The following is a 14,746-nucleotide window of genomic DNA, read 5'->3' on the forward strand; positions in this document are numbered from 1 at the left end:
TAGATTCTCCCTCTCATCTTCTCTCATCTACTCAGATGGCCATTTTTCTATCGGGGGATTGTAAAGGAAAGTTGAGAATAAAGTGAGCTGGGATATAAAAAGGCATTGTAAAACCGAACGGGAATGATGAACATGACCGAAAAAGGAACGAAAACGTAAACCAAGCGCAACACTAGCTAAGGTAGGGTAAAGAGCGACATACAAAGTGAAACAAAACTCTTCACACCCCAGGAGCACCTGGCGGATCGTCACATCTTAATGAAGCTTCTTCATACCCATCGTGCACGTCTTCTGATGCTTGAGGAATCTGGCGAGGAGGATGTAGTCGGATCCACATTTGCAAGTAAAGTTGGCGATACTCTCCATTTCCGTTTCGGCGGTGGCTTCTGTGGGAACAGCACCGCTTTGTTCCGTTGCAGCGGCGCGGGTTTGCTCTACCGTAGTAGCGAGGGTGGGTCGTTTTGTTGCAACAGCGCGGGTTTGCTTCATCGTAGACGCGCGGGTTGTTTGATTTATTCCAGCGGCGTGGGTTTGTTTTATCATAGTGGCGCGGGTCTTTCCTACAGTAGCGTGTATTTGTTTTTTTCCAGCGGCCCGGGTCACTCTCACGTTTTCTTTGGAGGTTCCCCCATCTTTATCGCCGGCCGGTTGGATCGTAAGCTGTTTCTCCGCAGTGTGGGACAGGGATCCGGTGGTGTGCTTGTGGCGGGTGGGAGTAGGATCTTCCTTCTTCGCTTTATTTGCACTGCTGAGAGTTGTCTCTCTTTTATGTCGGACAACGATGCTGTTAAACTCTTCTGGCTCGTTGTTGTTATCGTTGCTGGCTTGCGCCTTTTTGGCAGCGTCAATATCATCCTGCTTATGATCTTTGAGCATTTTGCCTATCCAATTATCATTAGTATAGGAATTAATATTCTCAGAAGAGGTAACCAACTTGGTTGAGCACTGAGGCTACCTTTGACAACCGGATGCGAACTGGACAGAGCAGGTGCCATGGAATCACTCTCCTCGAGTAACCTTTGATCTTCGCGAACCTTTACCAACTTGACGAGACGAGAACGAAGAATCCTGCTTTGCGCTGGATCATCCTCCACCAACACATTTTGCTCTTCTTGCACTTTCTCCAACTTAGCACGGAGGGCGGAGGTAAATTCGTTTGCATCAACGCCGTAAGCGGCTTTTTTGTTCCTGCTTGATCTCTGCGATAGACGGTGCCCCATACGCGGTATTCCGTCAAGTGCGTTGGGTCTGTCGTGCTTGATGCTAATTCGTGACAGTCGAGCACTGAGGTCCATCGAGAATTTACCGCGAGATGAGAAACTTGCATGCCGCGTGTGCTGTGGAGTCCGGCGTGTCCGTGGCCTGTTCACTGGGGTCCCGCTCAGACCATTTCGAGCTGCTCTTTATTAGAATTTGGAAAAGTAAGTTATGGTTCTTGGATGGACTTACTGGTATTGCCATCAGTGCTGTGATGTTTTGTATCCATCTTTTCCTTGTGAGTTGATACCTTGGAGACAACGAATAGAGACTAAGGGAAAGATATAAAAATAATGCTCGGTGAAATAAGTCGGTATTTAAGGCGGTAACATTCTATGGCCGTAACATTCTGTGTTTGGTCTTGGCATTGGTTTCTACCCTCAGTCAAAACCCTTAGAGTAATAATGACAGCAGTCTTCTATCTTTTATTTTGGTGACACTGACTATTCTCTCCGCACTTCCGTTTTGTATATTCGGACAGAGCTCACTAAGTTGAACCTGAGGAGTGATCTCTTTGTTGCTAATATATGATCGACCGGAACGAATCTTATGATCCAGAAATGAAAATTGAATTTGCTGGACCTTTCAGTACGCTATCGACCACATCATAGTAAAGTAAGGTCTGCCATAGTAGTAGGTTCAGTATTGTGAAAATAGATAATTCAAAAGTTGAAAGTTTAACAAAAAGGTAGCTAAGAAAAGGAGGGCAGGGTCTTTAATTTTCTTCTCGTATCAAAACACAAGTAAACGGAGAGGTGTACCCACATGCATAGGGTTGCAGCATATAAATATAGGACAAAGGCCAACATAAAGACGATCCGCAGATATTTTAATCCGAACAATAGCAAACGCGATGATGCTAGTATAACATCTTTCCACGGGAAATCCCAAGGTTGTCAGAGGAGTAAGAAAGGAACAGGTGTTTATCAAATGAGAGCTAAGGTCTTGAAAGCTCGGGTCTGTGAGACAATTGTCTAAAACGTTAGAAGCTTGAAAAACGTACAAAATGAGTTGCGGGATAGCAGAACTGAATAGGCGTTTCGGAGGTCTGAAGGCGCATGTCTCATATTTGAACGAGGTCAAGTCTGGTAATTCGGTAAGTCCCAGTCTATTGAGCTGAGTTAATCTAGTCTAGCGTTCCTCGTCCCCCTGCACTCCATGTCTAGATGCATATCAGTAAGTCCTAACTATTCGGCCAGATTGCTGCTCTCTCCACCGGCTGCGGGCTTTCTACGCATCAATCCTAATAACAATCGATCCATCTTCCCCTGCAGCAACACCAACCTCTCATTGATTTCCTTAATTCTCGCTGTCAATCCTGCCTTCTGACGGGTACATCTCTCCCACTCGGCTTCATCCAAGATGATAGTTTTCTTGATCATACCCTTTATAGTCTCACGGAACCCCTCAGGATTGTATACCATACGGTCCCACATGACACAGTCCTCCTCGCAAAGCTTGCGTGTTGACCGGAGGTCTTCCATCTTACTCCTGAGACGCTGAATACGTCCCATATGGTTGTCAAAGGTGGGTTCTGAATCGTTGGAAGATATATCTACCATCGTTATTGTATAGGGCGTAATATTGATAATCTAGACTATTAGTATTTAATGGCGGATTCGGAGTCTTGTTTGCTTGGTTGGAGATGGGATACTGATGATGATGGGGATGACAGTAGTTCTTATATCGCTTTTTATATCGGCCTTAGGGTTCAAGTTACACACAGAGTACCTCGAATATCTCCTGGGTATACTTCGTCTTTTAACTTTCAAGATAGGCCAATAGATTATTGAATGGCTAGGAGGATTCTTAGCACCCTAAACCTTACCACATAGTGGGCCACAGTATATGTCTGTCATGAGATTGTGACGCAAAGACAAATATAGAAGCTCTGTTAGGACCGTCAAAAAATCCTCAGGTCTCTTACCTCAAGGTTGGTGGTTGTTTTCACTATCATCGAGACAGCATCGAACTAATAACTCTTACCTAGCCTGGGAGAACAATGGTCAAGGAATTGTCAAGCCGACTAAACGACCCCGAGCGCGCCTAAACTTAGAATAAGGTACAAATATTATTCTGCTTACCAAACCGGTTAACTTAGCTAGATTCTAAGTTTCAATGGGCGGGCATAGCGCTTGGTAGGTTTGTATCAGTTATCACCGTCTTGAGGATTGACAAGACCATTTCCCGAGTGGGATCTTATGGCCGAAACCTACTAGAACAGCTGCACCGCATCATTGGGCAAGGGCCTCTTATTGGAGGCCTCGGGATGCATGCATTGCACTTCATCTTGCCCTTCCTCTATCAATATTCATAATCCGAGACCCCAAGACCATATTCCGGGGGAGAGCAAAGAATTTTCATAACACGAAAATTACTAGGTATTATTTCTAAACAATCGGGAGGTGTGTTAAATCCACCCCCCTCCGGTGCTCGCCAACGGGTCCAGGGTTAACACAGATATGTTTGATTCCGCACCAAGAGACACCACCGCCACACTTAACGGCTTCAAATATCCCGGCCCCTCCACATCCGCCTGCCTCGGCAAAGACCACAATAAGTGGTCAATCTCGGTCCTCAGGAGTTCTTTCGCATTCCTCAGCTCCTCCAACATATTTGTCACATTCGCCCTCAGGATCAACACCGTTCTCCACTCCTCCGGCTCCACAATAACCTTCCGTCGCAGGATGATCTGGAGACGCCCGAACATTTTCGCAGGCTGGAAGACGTACGCCCGGAGGTCGGCACTTCTCTCGAAGATTTCGTTGTATTTCTCTTCGATGGCTTCGAGCTGAGGGCGTAACAGGTCGAGGCGCGTGAGGATATCGGTCCGGAGGTCGTGGATTGCGAAGTCGAGGGATTGGCCTGGGTGTTCTTCAATTGGAGCCAGTGCCGAGGGTGGGCGCGTACGGGGAAACGGGAGGTTGGACATTTTGCGTGCTAAGGTATGAGTGGGATTATATTAAATAAGCTGAAAGCAATACGAGGATATTTCCGGTGTCGGATGTTGAGACAATTATTTGGACGATGCGTAAATGAGGCGTATTTATTCAGGTACGTGCAGCTGAGCTTTACTATGTCGATGACGCCGGGAGTGGGAGAAGGGTGATGAACATAGAATCCTGAGCTTGCTGTGTTTGTTGAGCTGTTTGGACTGAGGTTAGGCAGAACAAAAGAAAAATGTAGTAGTCGGTAGTATTACGCTCTAAATTGGTAGAAAAGCTAAATGGAAAGCGTAGGATGAAATGGCGCTCATGACATATGGAACCTCAAGCTGAACCAGCTAGAAAAGGATTTTCAAAAGACCGAGTCACGTCGTGGAAAGATTAGCGTTTCAACAGTTTATATGTCAATTGGATTGCAGCTAGTCGAATCAATGCCTCATTACTGCTAACTAAAAACTAAAAGATCAATCCGGCAAACCACCAAACAGATGCCGTACCACGATAACGCCCCCATGGCATATCCGACTAAGGTGTCAATGAAGCGACAGCAATGCCCTCTCGAGAAAAGCAAAGCACACACCCCCGGCACCAACCATATCATAGCATTTCCCACACGAAAACACGCCCGCCATATTCTTCCCTTTATCACCCCCCACCACAATTGTTAACAGGCTAGAGAAGGACCTCTGACGGTGAGGAACAAACTGTTCTAGAATCTTATCTTCCAGCATTGCGGTTACCTCTCCTGACGGCAATTGTTTTTGCCGCTCGGAGGTGGAGGGTACCGAGGCTTTGATATTCCCCTTTATCACCGTCTACTACAGTTGCTAACAGGCTGGAGAACGACCTCTGACGGTGCGGGACGAATGGTTCTAGAATCCTATCCTCCAACATTGCCAGGGCTTCTCCTGATGGTGTCGCTTTTGACTGCTCGGAGGTGGAGGGTGCGGCGCTGGTGGGAGGGAGAACGGCCTTCGCAGTGAGAACTAGCCACTCTGTACCCGCATTTGTGACCACCGCGGAGGAGTTATGAGCGCGAGATCTAAGGTTCGCTGGAGGTGTGTACGGGACTGTCGGTGTAGTGGTAAGCACTAGCCATTGTTGAAGCTCTGCGGTGATTGTTGTTGGAATTCGAGGACGTGCATCAAACCGCATGGGAACCGGAGGTTGGAGGTTTTCAGGTGGCGGAGAGACGTCAGGCCTTTCGACGTGGCCGTCGAGTGTGAAGTAGAACATTACTACCAGAGCGGGAGGTTGTGAAATGGGGATGATGTGAATACTATGATGGCACTTTTTGCGAGGTACAAGGTGTTATAAAGAGGATGGTGCATGGTGTAGCATAATAGTATGCTCATGGAGCCAGCTCGATTGTGGAGGCCAGACGCGGAGGTAAAGCAGGTGCAGATCGCCGGTAAAACGTGTGATGGATGAAATCCGATAACCTTCAAAGTCTACCGCTTTGGGCATTCCACTCGTTGGATAGTACTAGAACTAGCCAAGTTGTGCCCCGCAGTCATACCCCCTACTAACCCCCTGTTTTAGTGGAATGATTCTCCTTTATGATATGTATAACTAGAATACCGCTCTCCCACCGTCCATAAAACAACTAAAGGAGAATGGCAAGAACCCCTATCATGAGAATCATAAACCAGATTTTTGTTCTTGCTTCTTGTTCATATTACATCAACGGCCTCCGAGCACCAGTACAAGCGTATGTTCGTATCTCCTGATCATATTGAGGGTTAATGGCTCTACCACCACGAAAAATGCACCATTTGATGCATTACCCATAGATAAATCGTCAGTTAAATATACCGATTGATGCCTTACACGTCGAGGCCTCTGTTTAATCGCCGGTCCAACGATTCTACTGACGAAATTGCGGCTAAAGTTGTCATTAAAATTGTAGGGAAAATCGTCTGGTGCCGGCTGTGGTAGCTGGCAAAGTAAATGTGTCAGGTAATGTATCAGGAAAGGTATCGGGAAAGTCGTTGTTTAATCTAGCACCCGGGAATAAAATATATCAGGCAATGGATCAGGAAATGTATCTCGGGTGCAGTTGTGATTGAACGATTTTCTAGACGATTTTGCAGACGGATTTCCCGCAGGAAATGTTTAGGGAAAGTCGTCACTAGATGCCTATACTTCAGTAGTACATGAATATTATCCTTTGTATAAATATTATGGCGCACATGGTAACCTCTGGGTTGGGTATTAAGAACCGTAGGAGTTCGATCCCGCCCATCAGCACGAGGTCTATATAGTGGAGAGCGGTTGGAAAGTCGTCTAGAAAGTCGTTCAGTGGCAACCGCACCCGCGATACATTTCCTGGTCCATTGCCTGATACATTAATATTCCCGGGTGCTACAGTGGCTACGGCTTTGCCGATACATTACTTGATAGATTACCTGATTCAATTCCGGATACACCCATTTTGCTGGTCGGGTCATAGTTGATGCATTACCTGGGACTGGGGATCCATTATCGATGCATTACCGATGCATTTTCCGGACTCGACTCGATGCATTTACTGATCATTTGCCCTGATGCATTTTCTACGGTGGTAGAGTGGGCCATCCGTTCTAGGCTACGAATCCACTCCCAAAGAAATAAGCTCATATACTTAAACTACATCTTTCTTGAATATCAGTACTACCTCCCTCCATCCATATTTTCCTTGCCATCCGAAATTTGACCCAGAGTTGGTGAAGAACCACGGGTATCAGCGGTTAGGGTTAGGGTCTCAGATTCCCAACCAGCAAGAAAAACGGACACCAAACAGAAACAAGGACAAGTGAGTACAGTAGTTAGGGCCTTTTTATGGGTTCGAAGAAAATGATAAAGAGTAGTATATTCGCATTTTCATATTTTTCCAAAAAAACTGCATCGACTTACGCCAGCTGTTTATCCTTAGGCCTTTGAAAGATATTCCAAGGGTAGCACAGGATAAACAGCTGGAGTCTTACGCCCTTACCTCCAGAGGAATAAATTCATGGTACAGTAAGTCGGACAACCCTCTTCCTCTGTGGTAAGGCGTCTATCCATTCTGTATGGACAATATGACGCACCTGCGAGGCCCTCAATTATATATCGTAGTGCCTAAAATCCATTACAGGTCGGAGTTGAACTCCAGACACTCCGAAATATGTCAGATGTTTATACCACTACGCTACTCGGTAGTGATTGCTGGTTTTGTGTGCTGGAGGTGGATTGTGAGCGGGGCGGTAAACCTTGATGTTGACGGGCTTATGTCACCTACCTCAGCGCAATATTCCTGATGATGGGGATGAGGCTGAGCCTTCCCGGAAACCCATGGGATTTTGGGTCTCGAGGATTGAGGCAAACGTCCCGAGATGTCTCGAGACAGTGGTATCAACCCTTTTCCTACAGTTTTGATTGGTTCTAAAGCTTGACCTGCCTGTTATTCTGGCCATTGAAGTTTTTATGGTGGCATCTATGCGATACCGGACTTGATTAATATGGTTGGTCCGACATTCTCATGAGCCCATGAGAACGGGCTCATCATTGATGAGAAATCTGGCGGATGGTGGGTCCGTTTTCGAACAGTCTCACCCTCGTTACTAAATCTTCCTTACTAGTAGTAGATTAAACAACAGCTACTAAACCTTTGGAAACGGACTGCAGCGGAGTATCTACGCATATAGTCCACCCATGAGGAAAAGGGTGCAGGGTTGAAGCTTCGCAGGTACACTCGTTTACCCATGAAGCTCCCCTACTAGACAGATTCGTGGGTAAGCAATCTTTGGGGGGTGAGCTAGCACATATCAACCTGTCCCTTGCGGTACATTGGGTGGCAAACCTACAGAGCTGGAGAAACCTAATTTTGAAGAGGTGAGGAATGCCCACATGGTCCCCAGGCCTATTCTCTCTGGCCATTGAGCGGTGTGTATCATTGTAACCTCCTACCACTAGGACACCCCGCGGTCGTTGGTAGAGCTTCGATTTCCACAAGAGGCGAGCTCATGGAGCTTCATTTCGTTCACAGTATTGCTGCGTGCGCCTCTTGATGCTTTTTATATGTAGCTGCTGGGATCGAAGTGTCATGTCGCATATTATTTGGATGATTTAGGGCAGTAGGCCTAGCTTTTGTGAGGGAAGGGCTTGAGATAGAGGGGTTCTCTTCAAAATTACGATGTGTAGTGTACGGTCCCTATAAGTACATGTATATGGTAGGTGGTTGTTACAAAGTGGTTGTCTAAGAGAGCGGTAAGGCATGTAATATCTTCAAGGTACTTTGCCGGGAACACAGCACAGCAGTCTGATCTGCATATCTCTGGTAGGGTCCTCCATCTACTAGACATACATCTTTAGAAATTACGACACTTTTAAGAAAAAGCAGATTTATTCCAGAACTTAGCAATATCACCCAATTTCCCTTCTTCCAATCACCTCTCTAGGCTCCAGCTTCTCATCTCCCTTAATGTTCCTATGCGTATTCTAGTTCTCCCCCTCCTTCTTGTTCCCCTCCTGATTCTCCCCCTTCTTCTCGTTCTTTCCATGCTGGGTCCACTTCCACTCGTTCCTCGCCATCTCCATCCTCTCCAACCTCATCTCCTCCGCCGCCTCCGCTTCCATGGTTATCTCCCTCCTCATGTTCCTCTCCAACTGGATACACTGCAACCTAGCTCTAAGCATCCTGCCCTCTCTTCTCCTGAGCACCCCGAGCCGCTCCGAGACGGCTATGTACATCTTCGCCACATTATACAGGTAGCCGCCACGCTTCACCCACTCGCGCTGTAGCGAGCGTCTGTTGCGCGGGAGCAGCTCTGGATATTTCTCGAAGATCTCGAGCTTTAGGGCAACGAAGTGTAAGATCTCGGCACGGAGCCTGCCAAGGTCGTCGCTGATTTCTTTGGCATGGTGAAGGTAGTCGCGGAGAGCGGCATAGGCGTCGGGTCCGATGTAGTTCGACATCTTGATGGTCCTATGGTTTCTTAGCGAGAAATACTGGGGGGCTGGATGGAGTGTGGGATAGCTATTTACTAACTTTGATGAGGTGTGGTTTGTTGTTGAGACTCAGGGGAGTGGAACAGGGTGGAGTGTAATGTAGTGTATGCTCCACGACGTGGATGAAAGACTGCTTCTGTGCCGAGCACCCCATCAGCTTTCACATTGAAGGTCACTGTAGCGCAAGAAACTTACCTTACTTGCGCGTTGCGGAAGCCAAAAAGGATCAGAGGTGGATGGCCGAGAGAGACAGAAGGTGAAGACCACCGCTGATCTGGGGCCTCCCTGGCTACATCACCATTCACCCGACGGCAACGTGCGCCTTTATGTGAGCTACCGGATCCCGCACCTTCTCGAGCCTGATAGATTCTGTTCCCCAGCTTACAATGCAGTACGCTACGTGTCTCCCGCGGGTAGTCATCCCCCGAACCCGCACCGCCGCGCGCCGACCAGCAGGGAGGGCAGGAAGTGAATGAAAACTATGAGGCTTTATTTTGAACCTTATTCTGGTTCCACCACGTTCCCGTATACCAAACGCCGACCCTTCCCCTCTCCTCGGCAACCACACTTATGCGCGAAATGACTCCTTTTATTAGACCTTGTTCTCCTCCTTACCGGACAAGTAGATTTGTAAGACCGTTCGATATCTATGCCTCTCCTAACATCACCCCCTTCTCCGCCCTCTCTTAACCCGCAAAGCCACGCTCGGGGGAGCGCTGCGATAATCATTCAGCCGATTGCAGAATCATTGGAGTTTATTACTATTTGGCTAAAATCTCCTTATATCAGTTATTATACAGCTGTCAGCGTCGTGAGGGGGAAATGAGGAGTGAATCAGGGGAGCGATGGAAAAGCGCTCATCGAAGAGGATGAGCAACTCTGCGTCACAGCCGGTCACTCGTCTTGGCACCGCCGCGCGAGGAGAGTTCAGCTTGGTTGAAAGTAGGACGAGAACGCAGAAGCTATCTTTATTTTCTGTTTGAAAATGATGGGAAGACCCATTAGGCTCTCCCACGGTCTTCTAAAATAGGTTCACATCGATAATAGGATCGACTACGTTGTGTCAAGAATTCATGCAGTACGATCATTTCCATATAACCGCCAGGGCCCATCAGCAGTGGAGGCCCCGCGAGAACACCCCTACAACTCCAATAACATTGCTTAGAAAAGAGTAGAATAGTAGAGTATTTTTAATTTATGTTAGAGTTATTAAAATAAGATCAAATCCTGTCGTACTTTTAGGAGACACCCATGTCTCTGCCAAGCTCGGTTCGACCCGAGCCACCGTGCTAATGCTGCATCGCAGATCATAAATATGTGCCTGCGGTCACATTTTACCTCCCTCTGACGTACGAATGTTGCTTGAGTTGCAATGCACTCAGTTACGCAGGTGCGGCTCGGGGGTGGCTGACGAATATGGGTGTGCTGGGAGCTTTGTGTCTGGGTCATATTTCAAGTTATACTATGGCAAATAGGTTGAAAGAGTTGAATGGAGGGAATGGATAAGGTCTGTACAGAAAGGTGATTGTATCAGGGTCAGTGGGAATTGTAAGATAGGTTATAAAGGGGCGATATAGGCATGTCCATAATGGCATCAGTAGGTCGAGGTCCTCCGCATTACTTTAATCCCCTCCAGGGGCCGTCTGCGTTGATGTATTCCATATCTGCTTGTACTTCCCGAGCCCGCCCTAGTGTAAGACCTCTTGGTACCCCTGATTGAGCTTGTGGGGAAGGACCTTCACCGGATGTGTTCTCCCTCCCCCTAGACCTGCTTCCCCTTCCCTCCTTCCCTCCTCCCCACTTTCATCATCATCAAAGAGAAGCGTTCAGGAGCATTTGTTCCAGCTTACATCTTCATCAATGCAGGACTCGCGATACTCATCCCTCTGTCTCATCAAGGGAGGTATCTGATCATCCTCTATGATGAATTTCCTCTTTTCCCGCCGTCCCATTGTCAGAGGATTCGCATCATCCTCGACAATTAACCGATCCCTCTCCTCCTCCTTCCACCAATTTGCTGGTGTTGCTTCTTCTCACTCCCTCCTCCTTTACCTGCCCACCCTTCTCCTCCTCCTCCTCCTCCTCCTTCTCCTTCTCCTCCTCCTTAATTTTATACCATCTCCCCATTCGACTCTTGTTCTTCTCTCCTTTCCCCTCTTTAACCTCCTCCCTCTCCTCTCTTTACTTCTCTCCTTTCTCCTCCCGAGGGTATTACTTTACTCTCTTCTCCTATCCTCCCTCTCCTCCTCCTCCTCCTCCTCCTCACTCTCGGAACAAATGCTCCTCTTCCATAGAGGCCCCCCCCCCCCCTCATCCCTCCTCCGAACCGTTCTGGCCAACAAACCAGCCTCCAACAGGGAGTCTCAGCGGGGTCCCCACCAGCATCGTGCGGGTGGTCAACAACCAAGTATCTAAAGATACGGTTGGCGGGGCCCGGCCGCTCACTCGGAATCGTTCTGGTCAACAAACACCGCCTCATTCGGGAGGTGGGGGAGCATCGACCGTTGCCGATGCCTCCATCATTGGTCCTTGCCCTCGTGGGGTGGGTGATATGGGGCCTGGGTGCATCTTCCCCGATTGGAATTAAGTGGGGGGTGGGGATCAAGGAAGATACGATCCGCCGTATCCTCCGGGTGTCTTTGGAAATTTAAGGTAAAGTATTATCTCTCCTCAATTATTCTTTCTTATTTTTTTTCCCGTTCTTTATTGGTGTTGCAATCGTGTATCTTCATTTCTTGTTGTTTTTTTATTGTTCTATGGGTTGCCGAAGTTGCGTTATTCTTCATTTGCTAATGACTGGTAATTATCTCGATTTAGCACCGATCCCTGGCAATTGCTCTACCCTCTCATAGGGTCCTGCAGGGGGGTGCAAGCACAACCCGAGACACTGTTGTGTCCACTACCCTTCTCCATAAGGGGAGTTTTGTTTTCCTTTTTTGAATTTTTCGGAAAATCAGATACCTCATTGGTAAGTAAAATTATCGGAGTTCTCTGTTGTTTGCTTTGTTCACTAACATATTCCCTTTGAAATCAGAGAAATCGTTGGGGTGGGCTCTCAGCCTTACCAGGGCGGGAGGCATCAAGATCTTCAACGATCTGCGGCCGGTGGTGGTAGGAGGCCGCAAAGTGGCTGTTGGTGTGGGGATTCTGACCCACAAATTGTTTGTTGCCGGTGAGGAGAAGGCCCGGTATGTGAATCGTATCGATTCCATTTTCAACATGCACAATATTGATTTCGAATATTAGGGGAGTTTATGCGGATGTTTGGAGTAGTGGGGGTAACTCCCCTTCATCACAATATCTTTTTTTTATATTTTACTGACAGTTCCTTTCAGTGATAGGGGTGGCTGTGGGTGGTGGCCCAGGTTTGTACTGCGCGTGCATTGGGCCGTAGATTTTGATCCTGACTTTTGTTACTCAGACATATTCTTGGTCGGTAGCTGAAAGGCTTTGGTATGTACTATTCCTCGATGAGCCCTCCCCTAGATCCTAAACTTATTACCAATAGTAATGTTTAGTCGTCCTCCTTGTGCCCTGACAAAGGTCATGAAGGCCCATAAAATCTGGTGGGCCTGGCCTCCGTGATCATGATCACCAGGCCTTGAGTCCAATTGGACAAGCAAGGCTGTTGGGAGGTTTGACAATTGGTATGTCTGCTTTCCCCGAACCCGTTTTATAACGTACATTACTAACTGGTGAAGGACTGGCTCAATTTAGATACAGTCTAAAGACTCATCAAGACTGTCGTGGGCGGCATCCGTTCTCTTTCATGGGTCGGGTGTGCGGATGTACGGCATCCGATCCTTTCTATCGGGTGGGTGTACGGCATCTGTTCCCTTTCATAGGGGCGCTCTGCCGGGAATTCCATAGTCGATCCGGCACCAGAACCCTATAGGTATGTATGTTTCCCTTCTTCATGGCATTATCCAAAATGCTAATAGTGGCACAATCTGAGCAGGGGGCGGTGTCATCTGCAAACCTCTCTTGTTCTTTGCGGGCGGCATCCGTTCCCTTTCATAGGGCCGGAGTGTAAGGCACCGTATCATCGGTGCCTGCCCTCCGTGGAAAGAATTATTCTTTCAACGGTGGGCCCCCGGAACCCAGAGTGACAATCACGGGGACAACGGTATGTGCGACAATCCGCAATGTCGCTCATCCGTGGGCTTGGGTTCCTCCTTTTCTAATGCATACCAAAGACGGTCCCTGCCGCTCCTGCCACTTCTAAGGCTGAGCGTGCCCTCTCCTCGTCAGTGCCTGGATACTCATGCGTTACCTCGACCCATGCACTAAGGCAACTATACGGTGGGTTGCTGGAGAGGCCAGAAATCCTACATTGTAGGTCCGGTGCAGGAGGGGACAGCCCTGTGAACCGGTTGCTTAGGTGCTCGTGTGGTCCCTCGAACATTCGGCCGGGTATTTGGGGCTGGTGTCAACCTCTGAGGAGGTTTTCGCAAAAATGGGGTGGTGGCCTGGTGGTTCTTTCTGTCTTTCGCTTATTTTGTTTTATTTTTAAATATAAAATCTTTTAATTCTATATTTCTTGCGTAGAGCCTCACCTTCTGGTCTTTTTAAACGTGAATATTGTGATCAGTAAAAGGTGTTCTGATATATCCCCCCAAGATCGAATACCCCAGGGAAGATCCGTGTAGCAAGAAAAGGCATGCTCCATAGAGGCAAGGACCGTCATCCGTTTATAAGCACAAAGTATTGTTGGATTTTCCCGTGTTCTAAAGCAATCTCGACCATTTTCCCTTTTTGTTTTACATGAAGACGACGTTGAGGTCTTGTGCTGCCAATAAGAGAGATCTTATCTTATCTACGGTGTGATCAGCGAAGACAGATGAGGCTCTGCTAAATCCCTGCTCGCCAAGAGGGTCAATGATAACCACCATTCATCATGAATCTCAGATTTATAACATCTTCTAAATTATTTAGTTATCATACAGTACTATAGAAAATGTGCAACGTAAATCTGTCGAAAAGCTCCCAGCGGCATCCCAGACCTACCCAATATGTTAGTCACTTGAGTGCGAAAGGCTAAGCTACAGCGACCGGTCATTGCCAGCTCACCAGTCTGAGCACTGAGCAAGCTGTTTTTTCTCACGCACTCATAACCAGAACCTGTTCTGCTCCTCGCCTTCTACGATTCACTGATGGGATGATAGAACGCGAGAAACAAATTGCTCTTGGCGACAAAGTAAGATAGCGAGCCAGTATCTCCTTGTGATGGAGATTTATTGGACATGTATGTTAAGAGCGGAAATCGACCCTGGTTCCCGCTCATATTTTGTGAGCTATGAAGCCCAGGCGGGTAAAGAATCTAAAAAAAAAAGACGGATACAGTTTACAAGGGGATGTTGTAACGTTGTTGACCAGCGCCTGTTCGTGCCGTTCTCACTCCCGCACACTTCTCTACGCGGAGGTTACCCGCCCAGCTTTAGGCCTGGATCAACGAGCAACCTTCATATCTAACCCTACACCACACACCACAAGCTCAGTCAATCTTCCTGCTCACCTTCGTATACAGCGGGGCCATCTACATTCCAACACAGGTGATCATCATCCACCACAAAGCT

General features: G+C 47.7%; 5 protein-coding genes across 5 annotated transcripts; all 5 read right to left on the reverse strand.

The window, feature by feature from the left end:
• Window positions 1-255: 255 nt before the first annotated feature.
• LAJ45_01103 (uncharacterized protein) lies at window positions 256-1,486 on the reverse strand (the record flags this gene model as incomplete). Its single annotated transcript, XM_046110701.1, has 3 exons — window positions 256-881; window positions 956-1,396; window positions 1,450-1,486. The coding sequence occupies 3 exons, from the start codon at window positions 1,484-1,486 to the stop codon at window positions 256-258; spliced, it is 1,104 nt and encodes a 367-aa protein (XP_045975879.1).
• Window positions 1,487-2,444: 958 nt separating this feature from the next.
• On the reverse strand, window positions 2,445-2,819 carry LAJ45_01104 (uncharacterized protein; the record flags this gene model as incomplete). The annotated part of the gene is made up of 1 exon (XM_046110702.1): window positions 2,445-2,819. The coding sequence occupies one exon, from the start codon at window positions 2,817-2,819 to the stop codon at window positions 2,445-2,447; it is 375 nt and encodes a 124-aa protein (XP_045975880.1).
• Window positions 2,820-3,667: 848 nt separating this feature from the next.
• On the reverse strand, window positions 3,668-4,189 carry LAJ45_01105 (uncharacterized protein; the record flags this gene model as incomplete). The annotated part of the gene is made up of 1 exon (XM_046110703.1): window positions 3,668-4,189. One exon carries the CDS (start codon window positions 4,187-4,189, stop codon window positions 3,668-3,670), a length of 522 nt encoding a protein of 173 aa, XP_045975881.1.
• A 730-nt stretch (window positions 4,190-4,919) lies between these two features.
• On the reverse strand, window positions 4,920-5,438 carry LAJ45_01106 (uncharacterized protein; the record flags this gene model as incomplete). Its single annotated transcript, XM_046110704.1, has 1 exon — window positions 4,920-5,438. One exon carries the CDS (start codon window positions 5,436-5,438, stop codon window positions 4,920-4,922), a length of 519 nt encoding a protein of 172 aa, XP_045975882.1.
• Window positions 5,439-8,660: 3,222 nt separating this feature from the next.
• LAJ45_01107 (uncharacterized protein) lies at window positions 8,661-9,137 on the reverse strand (the record flags this gene model as incomplete). The annotated part of the gene is made up of 1 exon (XM_046110705.1): window positions 8,661-9,137. The coding sequence occupies one exon, from the start codon at window positions 9,135-9,137 to the stop codon at window positions 8,661-8,663; it is 477 nt and encodes a 158-aa protein (XP_045975883.1).
• Between the last annotated feature and the right edge of the window lie 5,609 nt (window positions 9,138-14,746).

The sequence above is a fragment of the Morchella importuna genome, assembly GCF_003444635.1.
Source record: "Morchella importuna strain M04M26 chromosome Unknown Morimp01GS002, whole genome shotgun sequence".
Taxonomy (NCBI): domain Eukaryota; kingdom Fungi; phylum Ascomycota; class Pezizomycetes; order Pezizales; family Morchellaceae; genus Morchella; species Morchella importuna.